Here is a 20,626-nt window from a genome sequence, read left to right on the forward strand (position 1 = left end):
TATCTCCACCCACCTCAGACGTCAACTGATCCACAGGCTTGATATGCACCATCATTTCCCAACCCAAAAATAGGATCACCCAGTTGTTCTTCTTCATGTTGGTCCAATGGGCTTATTACCTTATTAAAACTCCTCTTCTCAGCCCAGCAACCCATCTTCAATGCTCATTATCTCCGTTGACTCCCCTACACGTTCTCGTCCATTCTTTTGGCTTGCCGTTTCCTTAGCCAATGAGAAATCAGAGCTACAGCCACCTTCCAGTCTGTCACTGCCTGCATTCTCTTCGAGTGTATCATTCTTCTTGTCGCCCTCGATCCCATTGAAATTATCACTCCTCAAGCTTAATTCCTCAGACTCTGCCACAACCTCTCCAACCGTCTCATTTACTTTGTCATCCCTGACCTTCCCATCCTCTGCTTCACGGACAGTTCGTCTTCCTTCTCAGCTGAGCTCTCATAGGAATTATACTCTGTTTGATTATGAGTTTTATTCTCAGCTTTTTTATCTTTATGATTCTTGCAAGAACAATGGAAAAGAGAAACATATTCATCTCCAACTTCTGTCTCCGAGACTTGAAAGGATTTTCCATTGCACCTGAGCATGATATTATCATTTATTCTCTCCTTTTGGTCTGTCATAATGATCATTGCACCCCGTTGAAGTCTTGGAATTGCAATGTCTTGCCATCCAAGCTCTCCAGTTCGCCCACAGTTACGATGTTTTTGGACGTAGAATAATTCCACGCATGCAGGGGAACTCCAAAGGATGTAATCTAAGTCACTTGATATTCTATTTGAAAATTTTCAGACCATTCTTCTAACCTCCACGAACCATTCCTTCAACCCCGACCATCCAAGCTTTTTCATTTTTGTCATTGTATCTATGTCCTCAAACTCAATATGAAACTGACGACCTGAAATCTTTTTGACAGAAATGTCAAAAACCCATTCATCTTGAAATTCTCCATCAGTCTATAAGCCTCTTGATGCCCCTGGCCGTACCCACTAAGCAGTTCTCAAGCGTACAAACTGCTTCATCCTCCACTATTACAATACACTCCATGCTCTTCCTCGAACACTCACCATTATCGATTATTTAGAATATGATGCCTTTCCTCTTTCCAACCCATCCTTCATTAGAGCCTAGAAGTAAGATCTTTTAGTTCCTGACGACTCAGTTTCCATTGTCCGTTCCTGATTTGCCACCCGTTCTTTCTGTATCTTTTTGGTTTCTCTAAACCTTATCCCCTACATCCCTTGGTTTCTCTGTATATTGGCCTTTCCCCGATATTCTACTCTCTCATTAAACCTTGCCAAGTTAACCCCAATTCTAAAGTTCGTTAACCAAGTCCCATTAAGCATATCAATCGCTCTTCCAGCTCCTTCTCCATCAGCAAAGCGCACAAAATCAAAAACTCTATCGCTCGAACTCCTTTTCTTGGGGATAAACACATCCATTACTTTTCCATGATTGCCGAAAACTCACCATAACCATTTTAAGTTAACGTTTGGAGGAATATTGTTAACGAAAACTGTTGTTATCTCACTATGTTTCTTAAGACTAAAAGAAGACGCCATTATCCATCCTTTCCCATTCTTGTCTAAGTTTCCTTTTCGTCATTTTAAAATTTAAATCCCCACTTTTAATGACTTTGCATGTTCGAAAGACGCAAGGAAGCCAAATACGTGTTGCTCTTCAAAGATGCATCTATTCTGATCTACATTCTAGTTTATGAGGCTTTTATTTTATCAATTCTGTATACTTTGACATTCAAAAGTTAGGGCTCTTAACTTAAACTTGGGTAAAATTAATCATGAAACTTAAGTCTGTCTAAAATTAAACACGTTACTACACCACAATTTTAAATTTTCATTTTGTTTCATTTTATATTTATTAAACACTTTATTTATCTCATAGATGTATTATTTGAATATCTTCATAACTGCAATTATATGCTAATTATAATTTAAACGATATTCTAAGGCCAAAATAATTATGATGCTTCATTTGTTTATTTGTTTGAATTTAATATTAAAATGTACTATTGTCAATAATAGAAAACAAAGAAGTCTATTATTTTATTTGAAAAGTAAAACTAACTTATGAAAGTACCCCTCACATTAGGCCGTTGCTCAATTTGATAGAAAAAAGTAGTTAATAACAATAAAAATTAATGGTTGTGGATGGTCAGGGATATATATATATATATATATACACACTATATGCCAACAACATTTTATAAGTTTAAACTGTCAAAAGAACATGATACTATAATAAAACGTTTGAAAAATTTAATCCAAGACAAAGCCTAAAAGGAAACATTAGGCCTAATTTGATAGCATGTTCGTTGCAACATAACCATGAGGAAGAGAGTGGCTTTCAGGTCTCATCTGCATGTTGATTATGGCTATGAATTCTTCAATTTGCACTATTACTAGACGCCCAACTTCATTACCTGCAACCTTAAGTTTTCAACCGAATTTCTTCCCCGTCCAAATTTGTCATCCTTTTGGAAACTCCTTGTGGATTGGAACGATTTGTCCTCTTCAACAATAGTTGAAGAAAGGGCTGAGAAGGGTTGTGGGAGACTGCTTCCATACGAAAAAAAGCTGAAATCTGGCATAAGAAAAGGGTGGCTTAACAGCATATTAGCCGTCCATCGTTGGTTGGGATCCCTAGCAAAACACTTTGTTAAGAAATCCTCCCCAATACTTGACATGTTTTCTGGGATTTTGGATGATTCTCCATTCGAAAGCATGTTCCTCAAATCTTTCAGGTTGCTATAGTTCCATGGCATTTTCCCACTAATCATCTCAACAATAATGCAACCAAGTGACCATACATCCAATGCACCACTAATTTCTCCCATCACAGATTCAGGTGACATATAATCTGCCGTACCTCGAAAACCATTTCCCAAAGTTGTGGAACATCTTTTTCCCCATATTGTCTAGCTAACCCAAAATCCGCGATCTTTAACGTATTCAAATCAGAACCGTTCCGAGATGTAAAAACCAAAATATTTTCTGGTTTAAGATCAGAATGGATATATCCTCTGTTGTGAATGTCAACCAGCCCGGAAAGAATCATTCTTGCATAATCCTTTACATCACACTCGGGTATTTTGCCACCATACTTGTTCATCAAATCCAAAAGACTACCTCCCGATGCATATTCAAGAAATAGGTTATAAAAATACCCTCGATCATCTCGTTCAAAACTCGTGAAACCACCAAAACATCGAACAATAATGGGGCAACCAATAAACTTTTGAAGTATTTCCCATTACTTGGAAGAGAAAAATACTTTGTTAAAGGAGCGGATTTTACAGCAAAGAGTCGAGAACAAGGAGTTGTCGTTTCCACCAAATCTACCACACCATATGCTCCGCTCCCAAAGACCTTAAGCTTCACTCCTTTCACCTCCATTTCTTACTTTGCTTCTTATTTTTTTTTTTTTTTCCTGAACTTGAACGACTAATCGTTGGTAGTACATATAGGATTAAGCCGGGCTTATATCAACTTGTTGAATTAGGTCCGTTTCCCTTCTAGTGTGGAAAAAGGATTTCCACATGTAAATTTACGCCCAGCTACCCTTAATTTGAGGCCAACTAAGCCCTTAGATTTGGGTTTATGCGGTATTTCATTAAAACAAAAAAAACAAAAACTACTAGCTCCGTAATATATGGATACATAGATTGGATTTTTATTAAAAAATCGATAGTTTTATTAAGCATAATAATTATTAGTAACTTAATTTTAGAAAAATCTTTTGAAAATGACTAGACTAGTATAACTTTGCTTAACTTTATTAGAATAATCTTTAATTTTAGAATAATGTTTTGAAAAACAAAACATTGACTAGCATAACTTTACTTAAGGAAATTTTTAATCATATAAGATTATTAATGTTCAAAATAAACACTCATGGTGATTTTTAAATGAAAATTGTAGTTATAAAAGAGTCAAAGCTGATTGAGAAAAATATTTCAAATCTTTTTGAAAAAGCTACGAAACATTTGCTATTTTTAATAGACATCATCATTCACGTATGTATGTGCAACCAATAATTAATGTTTGATTCCACAAGTGAATAATGATAATTTGGTATATTAAAAGTTAATGGATAAAAAGTTATGGAGGCGATTTCAAATCTTATTTTAGATGCATGACGCCTTTTGTAAGTATAATTTTAATTTAAGAATCATATGTAAATATTAAAATAATAAATTTATTCAATTGTATATTTATTTGGTTAGACATAATTGATAAGCGAAAATAATTATAGTTTTCAAAGGGGTTAGATCTTTTTTTTCGCTTTTCTTTACTTACAGTTCTTAATAGATAGATATCATTTATTATAAATGAATAGGAAACCTTAGTCAAATATTACTAAAACTCTAAAAATCTCCCTCAAAGATTTATTGGGTTAAAGGCCTACTAAACTGTCAAACCATACCGATCCAATAAAATATACAAAAAAAAAAACTTATACATAAATTAACAAAATTAAATTATTTAGGCTCTCATACTAATCTTGTATTATGACTAAATTTTTTAGCTTGTTTTATTAAACATTAAAATTACCAATTAGTAGTAACTCATTTATTAGAAAATTTGAACATTCTCCCACTTAGACAATATTAATTGAGTTATTTGATTTTAAGAAAACATAATTTTAAAACAAGACTCCCGGCTTCTTTACTTTATTTTGATATGGCCACAACTTTAAATATAATTTAGCCTTTGAAACGATATCTTAATGATCCCATCCCATAAAATAATCTAATATTAAATCATGGTAGCCATTTTGCCCCTTATTGACATAAGATCAATCCATGGTTACAAGTACCAATGATTCTATTGACAATATATCTTACTGTGGATATGTAGCAAGAAAATAATACCTAAATATGATCTAAATATGTTATTTTCATTGTAAGCCCTCTTGCTAATTTCTCTAAACTTGTTGAGAAATATTCATGGCATTTAGATGTGCTTATAAGTCTTCTCCTAATCTTCGAGGTTACTTGCTAATATTATTTATAAGACATACTTAATGACATTAATGTCGTACTTAAGATAAATACCAAGTCTTAAAATTTTATAATATGACATGCCTATCATATGTGCATATGCAATAATAAACATATATACAAATAACAACTATGATGTATATATAAAACAATTATGTTCACTTAACTTTATGGTACCTTATAAACTTATTCATCTTAAGTTATACCTTATAGGTAATTAGCAATCACATGTGATGTATTTAACAAAGTAAAGAAAACATTTACAATGCACCATTACTATAATCAACCTTAAACTTTAACATGTTCTATTTTTCATATCTACATATATACATATTATGAATTGGCAATACCATATTCTTCACATAGAGAAAATATGTTATCCTGTAATCAAATCACAAAGACTTCCATTGATCTAGTGAATCACAAATATGCTCCAATTAAATTTTGAACAATAATTAAGAAGCGCAACAACAAATGAAATCATAACAAAATTATATATTATCTGCCTTCTTGCCAAATATGATAATTACTATTGTTCTTAGACTTCCATGATGTCATTTTAATAAACCTTTTACAAAATTACTAACATATTATGAATAAATTTTCATATTCATATGTTCATACAATTTAAAATTCTTAATAACACTACATGAGATCACTTTAACAAATTTGAAATTCAATGAATTACTAATCTTTTATATCTAAAATATGCTTAAACCAGTAGCTTCTGAACTCTCACTGACCTTGACACATATAATATCTCCACATCAATAACTTTAGGGCATTTTATGAGTTGTTACTATTAAAAAAAGCATAGGCAAAAGAACTATCATAGATTTTCATTGGCTTAAAAAAAATAACTTTGGCATTAATAAAATTATAATAATATGCCAAAGCTTTTATATTATCATTCTTTGAAAAAAAAACTCTCAAAATTAATTCATATATCATTGAAAACAAAAGAAGTAAAATAAGAGAAAACTATAAAATTCTTATTCTCTCTCAAAAGTAAACCAATAAAATTCAAGGAAGATTATCAAAAAATAAATTGAACCAATAAAAAGCAAAACTGATAAATTACATATTTGCACAAAATTCATTCCTCAAAACTCTTACATGTACGATAATTGTAAAATATTATTCTCCCATTCACGTGTGAGTTCCTTAAAAGAAAAAATTCAATTTTCTTTAAAACACATTGTCAACAAATGACAAATGTGCCCTTAAAAAATTGATAATTGCTAGGTTTGATAATGGTAACTAAGATAATCAAATCAATATATTAATTGAGAGTTAAATAACCAAAATAAATATTTATTAAAATGTAATTATATTTTGCAACTCTCAATTTTACTTAAAATAAAATTGAGATATTATAACAAGTATAAAACTTTCTTATGTAGAGACTAACTCTCTTAGCTATCATAAGGCACTAAACAGTAAACATATATCCTTAAATGTGTTAAATTAAAGTGTCTAAAATTTATACATTTACTATAATGTACAAAACATCCAATAACTTATCACTTATGGCAAACATTAACTTATTATGACAAGTATCCAAACATACTAAAATTAAGTATAAAGGCTAATCAGATAAGACTTTAATCAATTCAATATCTTTACTAGTCTTATCAAAACAATCAATATTCCATATCATAATTTAATCTTGGACATTTTTTTCAAGAAAACATTATCCATATGTGTAATCACACCTTAAAACAATGAAACTTAAAAAGATTTTCAAAAATATATCTCTTTTGGGCAAATAAATTCACTAGGTTTATATATATTTTCACTTAATAAAAATGTTTCACAATTATCTCTAAATTAAAAACATATAAAAATCTTTTGGGCAAATAAATTCCCTAGGTTTATATATATTTTCACTTAATAAAAATGTTTCACAATTATCTCTAAATTAAAAACATATAATCACCCCCTTTTGGATAGGTACTCACATGTAGTAATTTAGAGATATTTTTATAACAGTATAAGAAATTTCATAATTATTATGATTCTATTAAATTTCTTATGTTTATTCATACATGTGATCACTCTAAGTGAGATTCTAATCTAAATGTATCTCTATAGATCACTAAAGTTAAAACTTAGAATGCCCATTATCATTCATGCACTTTAAAAATTTTCAAGTCATGTTCCATAATTATACTATCAATTAATATAAACACTTAGCATGCCATATTATCAAGTAAATTTTCTTAACAATTAATAATATTTCTGTTATAGCACATTAACCTTTCAAGCATGACTATAAGAAATTTCAAAATTAAAAACCGCTATTCACAAAGAACATCTACAAATCTAGATACTTTACACTTACATGCGATTCATCAAATTTCATAATTTTCATACCATAAATCTCAACATAATAATATATGATGAAAGATAATAACACATAATTTTTTTAGACAATCATATACACACAACGATTATGGTATAAAACAATCTCATGTATATGATAATGTTCATGTGAGGAATATAATATTTTTAATATCACCAAGTATGAGTTGTGATATAAACATTAAGACAAATTGATCTAAAAAGCCTTAAAAACAATACATTTCAATCAAAATCTTAAAATTTACAAAAATAATTTTTGCTTACTATTACAAACTGAAACTTTTACTCTTATCCATTTTACTATCACAACTTAGTTTTTTATTACTCGAGATTTTTATGGTAATATCTACTAAGTTTCATGATACCAAAATAATACTCTAAATACTTACTAAGTAATAAGGTTTTTCTTATTACTCTCTCAAAATATTATATTATCATAATTATAAACAATAAATATCTTATGACAATGCACTTGATTTAGTAAGTATTTGTAAAAATAGATTTTAAAATCTAGTCTAGCAGTTTATGCGAAGCAAATTCACTATGCAACTATTTAACACAAGTTATTGCCCATAACATAATTGCAAACTTTAACAATAAAACTTTCCCATTGTTTCAATAAACTAGCATAATATCTAGATGCCTTTCATAAATCATTATAGGTAACAATATTGTTTTACATGTCCATGGAATATATGAGTTTTTAAAATATATACCATATTATACATTTGATTAAACTTTAAACTTAATAACTAAAATTTCAAAATCATAATTATATGATATACAAGACTAAAACATTGTTAGCATGCTAAACATATTTATCACACATAACACAAGTTCTCAAAATAACCAAAATTAAGTCCACATGTCACATTTAATATAAGCATGATCACAAATAAAGTCAGTTTTATCGAACAATGATATATTAGGACAAAGCAATATAACACACTTACTAATCATGCATATGACAACTATTTTCATGGATTCATATTACTAAACAATATTTAAAAGATAACAAAAAATTTCTCAAGTAAAAAACTTTATCATTACAAAATGCAACATTTTAAAAGTAGACAATAATCAATAAAAATGCTCTTAACTTAATGATTATATCCAAGAAAATGCCTATGACTTAATTAAACTCTGAATAATTTTTATCCTTTTAATTAGAGCTACTTAATTTTTATTACAAAAAATTAACAATAATATTCATGACGAAAGAATGCAACTTTTCACATATAAGATATAATCCATACAAATAGCACAAATCCATGATGTGTTATTTGTAATTAAACTGAAAAGTCTAAGTGCATTATCACAAAATCCCTTTTAAGCAAAGAATGTGACATGCTATTAGGTATTTTTCATATGAAGCCAATATGAAAATATCCTAATTTTTGAAGAGCCAATCCTCTTTGGGAAGACATACCTTCTAGACCAGTATACCATTAAACATGATGCTTCATATCAATTCCAAATTACCAAATATAATAACCTTTTTGGGTAGGTGATTGTATAAGGTAATTTGAAAATACTCTCATTCCTACGTACGAGAAAATCTTACAAGTTTCAATGAGTAAACCATTTTGGTAGCTAAAACACCCACAATAACCATTTATATTGCTCATATCAAAAAATTTAAACTACCTATAATTTTAATTTGCATACTTAATTAAGTGTATGCATTTTGGCCACTCATTGATAGATACTTGACAACGATATATCTCTTTAGGTTATAAAAAATTGATCGTTCTTGTGTGAGACACTAATAATTAATGTATATCTTGATGGATCATTTTAGGTATGATCTTTTCTTGTGAGATTCTTAAACCAAATGATTCTCAATATATCAATAAGTAATTTATTACATTCAAACTAAGTGTCTTGAATTTTATGAATAATTTAGTATTTCCATTCCATACTTTATTCTTATGTATTATGTATCAAAAATAAAAACTTCACAAATCAATAGTGATACAAATGTCAACATTGTCATGGAAAAAAAATTAAAGCAACAATTTTAAACTCAAATTATTTCATATAAATAATAATTCAATATTATCAAATAATCAAATGAAATATAAAATAAATTACCAAACTGATACTAGCTATACCAAAACCTCATGAAGTTCAAATCTAATTTGCCTTTCGAAATAATACATGTTACATTTTAAATAGATAGCCAAAACTTAGTAAAAACAAACTTTAGTAAATTTATTCAATTATGCACAAAAATTTAAGGCAAGGGTATATCAATCTTAAATATCATATAGGAAGATTACACACCTCCAATAGACTTTCAGCATGCAAAAATATTTTATTGTGAATTAAAATAACAAAATTCATGTGTATAATATATAATAATTTTATAATCATGCATAAATATTATGTAATAAATACTTTATACCATTTAAAAATTCCAAAAAAAATACGACATAAATTTTAGAACAAACAAAACAAACAATATAAAAAATGGATGTGAAATAAGTCAAAATGAGTCAATTTCTTGATTCTTGCACTATTCATTGACTCAATACTACGTTGACTCAATTCTGTTCACAGAGTTAACTCTATCATGACTTAGCGATGTTCATGTCCTAGCTTTAGCAAGGTTAACATGACTTGACTTGGTCAAATTTGATCGGGTTTAGGTTTGTTTCAATTTTAAAGTCAATTTTGATGATTTCTTTTGTAATTAAACCTTTAAACATGCAATTAACACATTTTACAAAACCCATGCCACAATATGCATAAAAAAACACATAAATCACCATGAATTTAAGAACAAAATTTTATATTCATACCCACTCTTGACTTGTTTTTGTTACTTGATCTTCTGTCTTCAATTTTTTATGTTTTCCTTGAGTTTTAGCATAATTAAATGCTCCAAACTTTAATTAATACATATATTTACAAAACCCATGCTTCAAATTGCATCAAAAAACATAAATCAACATCAATTTAAGCCAAAATTTTTGGATACAATTGCATAACCTATTTACAGTTTTTTTCTAATTGATCAATTGAAACTCAAATTTCATGCAATTAAAACATATGTTTCAATCTTAAGACACATGGATAACATTATCCAAGTGCCAATTTGGTTTAAAACACATAAAATATTATTGTTTTAAAGAAATCTTGAATTTAGTTCAAATCTTGAACTCAAATCTTTAAAACTTGATTTCTTACTTTACAAAACAAATTATCAGAAATCGTTGGTATGATTTTAATCCTTACTTAATGAGGAACAAAGGGATTAATATAATTTTTAGAAACAATGATTGGAACATAAAATTCTGTCAACCATAAAACTTTGCTCAAAAACAATGTTTCTAATTTAAAATAAATTTGAAAACAATATTTTGAATCTTAATATCACATAATTAGGCTCTGATACCATAAGTAACCATAAATTTAAATCTAAAAAATTATATGTGAATATTAAAATACCAAATTTACTCAATTGTATACCTATTTGGATAGATATATTGATAAGCGAAAGTAACTTAATTTTTTAAAGATACGATTATACCAGCATTAATGCACCAAATTCAATTAAAACTCCATAATGAAGCATGCTTAAGCAAAAGTAGTATTAGGTTGGGTGACCTCATAGGAAGTCCTCATGTTACACCTATCCCCATTTGTAATGCTACTTGAATGAAAAAAAATGGGTTAGTGTTTCTAATATAACCAGATCCACAAATGATTTTGTGAACTTTATTCAAGTTGTAGAATTGGTCAATTTGCCATTAACTGGTAAGAAATTCACCTGGTATTGGAAAGGCAGTTCTATTACAATGAACAGACTAGATAGATTTTTCATTTCGCTAAATTGTTTATCCATTTTTTCCACCATCAAGTAATGGTTTTTGGATGGCTCTATTTCAGATCATATTGCTATTATCTTAGGTATTAATGTTATGGACTAGGGCTTAAAACTTTTTAAGGTTTTCAATCATCGACTCATTACCAATAAATTCCATCATTTTGCTGAGGATATATGGAAATTTTACAAAGTATATGGCTTTGTGGGATTGAGGCTTCTTTAAAAAATGAAAATACTAAAAAAAAAGATATCAAGAAGTGGAACAACTATGTGAATGAAGGTATAACAGTTTCCATTCATTCTTTAAAAAATGAGATCTTTGCATTAGAGAAAAAACATAAAAAATAGCCTTCTAATGATAACATCAACCCCATTATCATTTTTAAAAAGAAAGAGCTTTAACATATCCAAAGCATCCAGGAAAAAACATGAAAGCAAAAATCAAGATTGAAGTAGATTAAAAATAAGACAAAAATACAAAATATTTTCATTATATTGCAAACAGCCAATAGAGAAATTACTTTTTGAGTTATATTTCTTTTTTAGGAAAACTTTTTAATACTTTTAAACAAATAAGGCAAGTTATGGAATGCTATTTTCAGGAATAATTTAGGAAGTCCAGTGACCTGATGCTCATTTTCACAAATTTGGAACCTAATAAGTTGTCAACCATAGAGGTTCAGCAACTTGAACAACTATTTATAGAGGAAAAAATATGGGCAGTTATTGGTGACTACGATAGAGACAAGGCTCTAGGCCCTGATAGATTCAATTTTAACTTTATTAAAAGTGGAATTTAATGAAATTTGATATTAGGGAATTCCTACATGACTTTTATACTTCTAATAAGTTACCAAAGGGGTTAAATTGCTCTTTTATAGCACTTGTGGCCAAGAACTGCACTGAATCTCTTAATGATTTTTGACGAATCTCTTAATGATTTTTGACCTATCTCTATGATTGGTTATGCATACAAGATATTAGCTAAGATTCTTGCTAATATAATGAAGTAAGTTATAAGGTTCTTAATTCATAGTTCGTAGTGCGCATATGTGAAAAAATAACAAATAATGGATAGTATCCTCATAACAAAGGTCATTGATAGCATGAAAAAAGTAAATAGTGGTCTTATTCTCAAATTAGATTTTAAAGAGGCTTTCGACAGTGTGGATTAGGACTTCCTACCATCCATGTTGAATCTTATGGGTTTTAATAGATCATAACTTCTAACATCATGATTTAGGAATGTATCTTCATAACTTCTATTTTGATCCTTATTAATGGTTACCCATCTAGTTCTATTCATAACTCTATAAAATTAAGTTATTTTTAGTGCTTAAATAAGTTATTTTTGCTTTGCTTTTAGCAAAATAAGCTTTTTTTTTTTCTCATAATATGCTTAATTTGTTGTTTTGTAAGAAATCTTGAAGAAAATATTGAATCTTGATGAATCTTGAAGAATCTTGAAGTTTTTTAATCTATCTTAGATGATTCTTGGTACATTTAAAGTAATCTTGGACTGTTTTTATTAATTCTTGAAAATCTTGAAATTAGATTGATGAATTTTTATAAGATTTACTTTGCTAAACATATTGGAGTTAGAATTGATGAATCTTGTTAAGAAAATAAAAAATTCATGCAAGAATTGTGTAAATGATGTTTTGCTATGACTAGGGATAGATGTTTAATTTTAAGTTAAATGCAAGTCTATAATGTTTTATATAAGCATGTATGTATGGGATTACTAATGGATGACATGGCAGTAAGTCTTTTCTCATTGGCTAAGAAAGATGATTTGGAGACTTATCTAGCTTGTTGACTTGAAAATTCTATCCACACTTGAAAAAGTCCAAATAACCCTTAATTTTATTATTTCAAGAAGGTTTTCCTACTTTGACTTAGAATTTCTACCTTGATTAGGAATAGCACTTGGTTATCCTACTAAGAGTTGTTTTTCTTAAATTGTCTAGGAAATCCTAGTTTGAATGGGTATTCTTACCAAGGATAGGATTTGCATAAAAATGAAAAAACACTAAAAAAAAAAGACATCATATAAGGAGAACATAACTTAGAATTTTACTTCTATGTTTTCCAATAACTCTTTAATTAGAAGTATAAGTCTAAGATCTAAGAATCTGATCTAAGACCAATTAATTTTTGGGTTCAAGCCCAATGGAAGAAGTTGTCTAGCAAGAACCCAAAACTCTTTAAGATTCTAGATTGCCAAGATGAAAAGTCAATTGTCTATTTATTATTCAATAAGACTTAGCTCAATTCAAGAAGGTCCAAGAAAGTATTAAAGCTTAGTCCAAGTTGGAGCTTTTATTCAAAAAAACTACCAAAGGTTTAAAAGCAATTACAAAGCAATTTTTTTTTGAAGAAAATCTTAGCTACCACTTACTGACCTTTCTAACTTTAAGATTTTTTGTATTCTTGTCCTATAAATAGCTAGCTTAGGCATTAGGAAAAGTTATGAGTGGGTTGACAGACGAATCTTTAATTTAATAACATTTTTTTTGAAGTTTTTATTGTTTTTAAGCTTTTCTTTATTGCAGTTTAAATTGTTTAAGTTTCTTTTTAGTTTTTATGGCAAATCAAGTTTCAGTTTCTATTCTTGTTCTTTTAATTCAAATAAACTTAAGTTTATGCAATTTACTGTTGTGTCTCTTTAATTTTATATTTGCATGTTTTAATTAATCAATATTAGTTTGGTTTACATCTTCATGCTTTGGTATTGATTTAATTTGCTATTATCTAAGTTAGTTAAGATTAATTTAGTTAAATTGCATGTTCTTAGGTTTAACTAAATGTTGTTAAGGCTTAATTAAGTTAATTTGTTCAATTTACATGTTGCTTAAGTTGTTTGGATTAGTTTCAATTTTAATTCAATTCAAAGCATATAGAATATATCATTAGGTTGCTATTAGAGTGTTTTTGTATAATTATATGTTTAATTTACTTTTGCATGATTAGGTTTTTATTAGACATTGTTGTTTGCATTTAATTTAAGTAATCTTGCATACGTTGTGTTTAATTTTAGGTTCTTGCATAATTTAAGTTTTGGTTAGATCCATTTAAGTCAGTGAAATCTTAATTCACTTAGTTACTTGTTGTTTACATTAGTTTAGGTTCAATTTCATCTTAATTTATTGTTATAGCACGTTTGTAAGTTTAATTGCATTATTTAAGTTCTATTTTAATTAGTTTACTTAGTAATTGCACTTTTCTTCTGACTTGTCCAAATATAAGTAAATGTGAAACAATTTCAATACTTGTTTCAATTTATTTACAATCCTTATAGGAATTATACTTTACTTACTTTATATTACTTGTTCTGATTCTGTACACTTACAGATTCTCAATCAAGTTTTTTGTGCCGTTAGTAAAGATTGGAGTAGTTGATTCAATATTGATATTAAAAATCCTTCTTGTAGTTTGGGAGTTTATTTTTCTTTTCTGATTTATTATGTTATTCTTGTGTTATATGCATAAAGTTGAGAGTTCTAGTTTATTGCCTTTAGAGAAATTGAAAAAACTCTTAAAAAGATAAAGAAAGGTATAAAGCAAGCAATTTTTTAGTAACTAATGGCTGAACAAGAGAATTAAATAACACTAAGGGACTACATTGTCCCATAATTAGATGGCTTCCAACCTAGCATTAGGAGGCCAACCATTCAGGCCAATAATTTTGAGTTGAAGCCATCTATTATAAATATTATTCAAAACTTAGTCTAATTTAGTGGGTTACCCAATGATGACCTCAATTTACATTTGTCTAATTTTTTAGCAATTTGTTATACTTTTAAGCATAATAGTGTTATTAATGATGCCATTAGAATACAATTATTTTCTTTTTCTTTTAGGGACAAGGCAAAAAGTTAGCTGACTTCTCTTCCATAAGCCTTTATCACTACATGAGATGACCTTGTTCAAAAGTTTCTAACAAGATTATTTCCATCGACCAAAATCGTTAAGATGAAGAATGAAATCACTATATTCCAACAATTTAAGGTTGAATCCTTGTTTGATGCACGAAAGAGATATAAGGAGCTATTAAGAAGATGCCCATATCATAGTCTCTCCAAGTGGTTGCAAGTCTAAATATTTTACAATAGGCTAGTGGCGCAAGCTAGAACCACCATAGATACTACTGTTGATAAAGCTTTGATAAGCAAGCAATTGATGAGGCTTATGAATTTATAGAGGATGTGGCCATGAATAATTATGAAGGGTCTAATAAGAGGTTGGTGCCTAAGAAATCAGTTGGGTATATGAATTTGATGCCTTAACTACCTTTATCTCTCAAGTTGCTACCTTAGCTAAACAATTTGATTCTTTAGGAACCCATTTAGCCATGACTAAACCATCCAAAGTCCCCTTGCCTTATGTGAAAATTGCCTTATGTGAAAATTATGAGGGTGAACCATACTCTAGATAGATGTCCCATTAGTTGTTCAACCTAAGCAACAATTTAGTCCATACTCCAACACCTATACCCAAGGTTGGAAATATCATCCAAATTTTTTGGGGAAATAACTAGGGGCAAACATCCACTTACCATTCTAGGTTGATACACCCACCTAGTTTCTTTTAACCTAAAAAACCCCAATATCATTCACCTTCCTTACACAAAAAAAAAAAAAAAGAACTTTCCATGAAAGAGATGTTTACTCAAATCCTACAAACCAAGTAGCCTCCATTACAAACCTGGAAGTGCAAATGGGTCAACTTGCAAATGCCCTCACAAATCAACCCTAAGAAACCTTGCCTAGCACCATCGAGCAAAACCTAAAAAGGTAAGGTAAGGTATGGTAAGGTAAGGAGTAATGTAATTCCATCATCACCCAAAAAGGTGAGGTGTTGAGTAGAGGTGTGGGAGAAGTTGATTTTGATTATGAGTTTGAGATGAAAGAACCTGTTTTGCTAAGTATGCCTAGTTTTATCAAGCTTATGAAAGAAAAAATGGAATAAATTGAAGATGATCCATATGAATATGAAATTGAAAAAGATCTAAGTGAATATAAGCTTGATGTAGAAGGCATTGCTATTGATGGAATAATTCATCAAGCTATGGTAGAGAAATTAGTTAAAAAAAGACATAGTTAATGATAAGGAGATCCTATTATTTTAAAAAGGTTATTTTTTAGCTACATCTAGGTCTATAATTAATGTTCATAAAAGAGAGCTTATTATGAGGTTTTAAGATAAAGAGGTTGTATTTAAGTTAAGAGCCCTTAGTACCTTTAAGGATGATAGGTTTTTTATGGATGTTATGAAAAAAGATGAGAATAAAAGGAACATAAAGAAAGAGTTGATTTATTTAAGTTTAGCTAAAAAGAAAAATAAGATGATGGATGTTAAGAAGTATGAAAAGTCAATAAAAAAGGAGGTGAATCAAAGCCACTTGAATTGAAAAGGAGAAAATAGGAAGTCATGTTGATGGAATTGTACACTCTCAATGCTTTATAACATCCTAAGAAGAATGTCATAAAAAAAATAACTAAATGGATAGATGCTCATACAAAGAAGGGTGTGGTAAATTTACAAAGATGAAGATTTTTTATAGTTAGTCAAGCTTGACTACAACTAGTGTTTCTTAGGAGACAACTCAAGTTTTAAATTTTAGTTTTACGTACTTATGACTAGTTTTATATTTTGTTTTTATTAGACATAGGTAATGCTTTTGGTTTGTTTGTTTTTTATTTTATAGGTACAAGGATTAAGAAGCCTTACAAATATGTAGTATAATAAGGAGTATATAACATAGGTAAAATCAGACTTGAAAATTTAGGGGAGTATCTCTATTTCTTTTTGTACTTTATTATTCTAGTTTTACACATTGAGGATAATGTGTCACTCTTGTTTAAAGGAAAGAAAATTTTATGAAAAATTTTTTGAAAGTCTTTCAAATTTTTTTATTTTGAGCTAAAATTGTCATGCTTTGAATCATTATATATGATTCATTTTTTTTTTTTTCCCATAATCCAATGATAGTAACCCTGATTGACTCTGATTATAGCTTTTAGAAAAAAATGAATAAAGTCAAAGCATAAGATAAATTATTGAATTATTTTCTTTTTAATTGTAATATTTTCACATTATTGAGCAATTAATCTTGATCATTGAGATGCATGCATGTTTGGTCAAATTTTATATAAATGTGAAGTTACATTGATCTTTAAAGTTATGTGCTTATTTTAGAATTTGTTTGAGCATTTTTTGAGGTGAAATCATAGACAGTATTTAATTGAGGGGATGATTTATACCATCTTTAGATCATTTGAGCTTTTAATGCTAACTTTTATATGTTTATCCTTAGTCACCCCTTTTGAGCCTAATATATATACCATTTCTTTGTTTTTAACCTATATGAAATTACCACCTTTTGATTTATTATTTTTATCTTTCTACCTTGTCTTATGTGCATATGGATCAATCAATCAAAATATAAAAGCTAGTTACATTGGGAAGGTGGAGTAAAAAATGAGAAACAAAAAGAATGTGCAAAGTATGTTTGAGCAATTGAAAAGGTTGAAAAATAGTTTCAAATAAAAAATATTTAAGTGATAATGCATGCTGTTTGGAGAAAATAAAAAAAAAAATCTAAGTTTAGGGGTATACAATTCTCTTGAAAGCTCTTTCATCAAATAAATAGATTTTAAATGATGCATGTGTAGGAGCTATCAACCTAAATTTTTCTTTATCCTACCTTAACCCTAACCTAAAATTACAAGCTTAATAAAGACTTATAATCCTTGATTAAGTGTGGCTACATTAGTGGGAAGGATACGTGAAAAGCAAACTTATGAAAATTGTGCTTGCTTTAAGGTGATTTGTCAAATTTAATATTTGTATAACTTTAATTGAATGACTTGCTTTGATACGACTATTCACACAAACACACATAAAAATTACAATTTAAAGGGAGTTAACTCTTGAATAAGTCATGGTGTTGTCTATTATTTTCTTTAAGTTATATTCATCATGCAATTTTTTAGGAACTTATGAAAATCTGAACATTGAAAGTTTTTATGATTTCAAGCATATTTATTTTGATATAGCATAGTTTTATTTTACTTAAGGACAAGCAAAAGTCCAAGTTCAAAGGTTTTATAACTCTATGAAATAGAGTTATTTACAAAGCTTAAATGAGTTACTTTTGCTTTGGTAAAATAAACTTTTTTTTACTCCCCAATGTGCTTAATTTACTGTTTTGTAGAAAATTCTAAAGAAAAAATTGAATCTTGGTAAATCTTGAAGAATCTTGAAGTTTCTTGATAAATTTTGGATGATTTTTAGTACTTTTGGAGTAATTTTGGACTACTCGTGATGTATTCTTATTGATTTTTTAAAATCTTAAAGTTAGATTAATGAATTTTTACAAGATTTACTTTGTCGAACCTATTGGAGTTAAAATTGATGAATCTTGTTGAGAATATAAAAAATTCATGAAAGAATTCTGTAAGGGATGTTTGGCTATAACTAGGGATAGATATGTATTTTCAAGTTAAATGTAAGTCCATAGTGTTTATGTTGGCCTGTATGCATGGGATTACTAATAGATGCAATGGCAGCAAGTCTTTTATCATTGGCTAAAGGAGATGATTTAGAGGCTTATATGGCATGTTGACTTGGAAATTCTATTCATATTTGAAAATGTGCAAATATTTCTTCATTTTCCTATTTCAATTTCATAAAAGTTTTCCTACTTTGACTTGAAATTCTTATCTTGATTAGGAAGAGCATTCGGTTATCCTACTTGAAGTTGTTTTTCCTAAGTTGATGAGGAAATTCTAGTTTGAATGGGTATTCCTACCATGGATAGGATTTGCATGAAGATAAAATAGAACTATAAAAAGGTGAAACATATTAAGAGAGCATAATTCAAAATTTTACTTCTTTATTCTTTAAGAACTCTTTAACTAGAAGCATAAGTCCAAGATCTAAGAATTTAATCTAAGATAAATTGATTTCAAGATTCAAGTGTAATGGGAAAAGTTTTTCAATAAAAGTCCAAACATTTTAAGATTCTTGGTCGCTAAAAGAAAAGGTCAATTGTCCATTCTATTATTTAAAAAGACTTAACCCAATTCAAGAAAGATCTAAGAAGTACTAAAACCTAGTCCAAGTTGGAGTTCTTATTCAAAAAGGCTACCAAAATTTAAAAGTAATTACAAAGCAATCTTTCTTTTAAAGAAAATCCTAGCTGCCACCTATTTGTCCTTGTAACTTTAGGATTGTTTGTATTCTTGTTGTATAAATAGCTAACTTTAACATTAGGAAAAATCATAATTTGGGTGACAAACCAATCTTTAGTTTAATAGCTTTCTTTTTTTTTTTTAAGTTTTTATTATTTTTAAGCTTTTCTTTATTGCAATTTAAGATTGTTTAATTTTTTTATTTTTAAAGTAAATCAAGTTTTAGTTTTCAAGTTCAAGTTTCTGGCTTTTTAATTCAAATCAACTTATGTTTATGCAGTTACTGTTGTTTCTCTTTACTTTGATATTTGCATGTTTTAATTAATCAATTTTAGTTTAATTTTCATGTTAATATTGATTTAATTTGCTATTGTCTAAGTTAGTTAAGATTAATTTGGTTAGACTACATGTTCTTAGGTATAATTAAATTTAGTTAAGTTTTAATTAAGTTAATTTGTTTAATTTGCATGCTTTTTAGGTTGTTTAGATTAGTTTCGATTTTAATTCAATTCAAAGCACAAAGACTTTATCTTTAGGTTGTTGTTAAAGTATTTTTGCATGACTATATGTTTAGTTTATTTTTGCATGATTAAATTTTTATTTACATTGTTGTTTGCATTTAATTTAAGTAATCTTGCATACTTTGGGTTTAATTTTATGTTCTTACATAATCTAAGTTGGATTAATTTAAGTTGGTGAAATCTTAATTCACTTAGTTACTTGCCTTTTGCATTAGTTTAGGTTTAATTTCATCTTAATTTATTGTTATAGCACATTTTTAAATTTAATTGTAAGTTTTATTTTGATTAGTTTACTTAGTAATTGCATTCTTATTCTTATTTCTCCAAATATAAATAAATGTGAGAAAATTTCAATACTTGATTCACTCTATTTACAATCCTCATGGGAACAATACTTTACTTACTCTATATTACTTGTCTCGATTATGTGCACTTATAGATTCTCAACCCTTTCTCTCCATTTCTCTTTCTAATTGTTATAGAAGGTTTAAGTCTATTATTGCATAAGGCAATTTCATTGGGCATTTTTAGCGACACCAAAATTGGATTAATAAACCTATAAATCTCTTATCTTTAATTTGCTGATAATATTGTCATTTTCTATGAGTCTTAACCTAAGCAATTAAGACAAATTAGACGGATACTACTATGTTTTCAGTTATGCTCTGGATTGAAA

At 28.5% G+C, this 20,626-nt stretch overlaps 1 protein-coding gene and 1 non-coding gene across 2 annotated transcripts; both read right to left on the bottom strand.

Moving 5' to 3' along the window:
• Positions 1–2,327: 2,327 nt before the first annotated feature.
• LOC111313204 (mitogen-activated protein kinase kinase kinase 20-like) lies at positions 2,328–2,869 on the bottom strand. Its single transcript, XM_022913880.1, has 2 exons — positions 2,456–2,869; positions 2,328–2,390 (listed from the first exon to the last, which is right to left on the bottom strand). Exons 1-2 carry the CDS (start codon positions 2,867–2,869, stop codon positions 2,328–2,330), a joined length of 477 nt encoding a protein of 158 aa, XP_022769615.1.
• Positions 2,870–15,203: 12,334 nt separating this feature from the next.
• On the bottom strand, positions 15,204–15,310 carry LOC149512226 (small nucleolar RNA R71). Its single transcript, XR_016332885.1, has one exon. It is a non-coding gene; the product is annotated as a small nucleolar RNA R71 (small nucleolar RNA).
• Positions 15,311–20,626: the final 5,316 nt, after the last annotated feature.

The sequence above is a fragment of the Durio zibethinus genome, chromosome 23 (genome assembly GCF_047325235.1).
Source record: "Durio zibethinus cultivar Kanyao isolate XHJ-2024 chromosome 23, ASM4732523v1, whole genome shotgun sequence".
NCBI classification, from domain to species: Eukaryota; Viridiplantae; Streptophyta; class Magnoliopsida; order Malvales; family Malvaceae; genus Durio; species Durio zibethinus.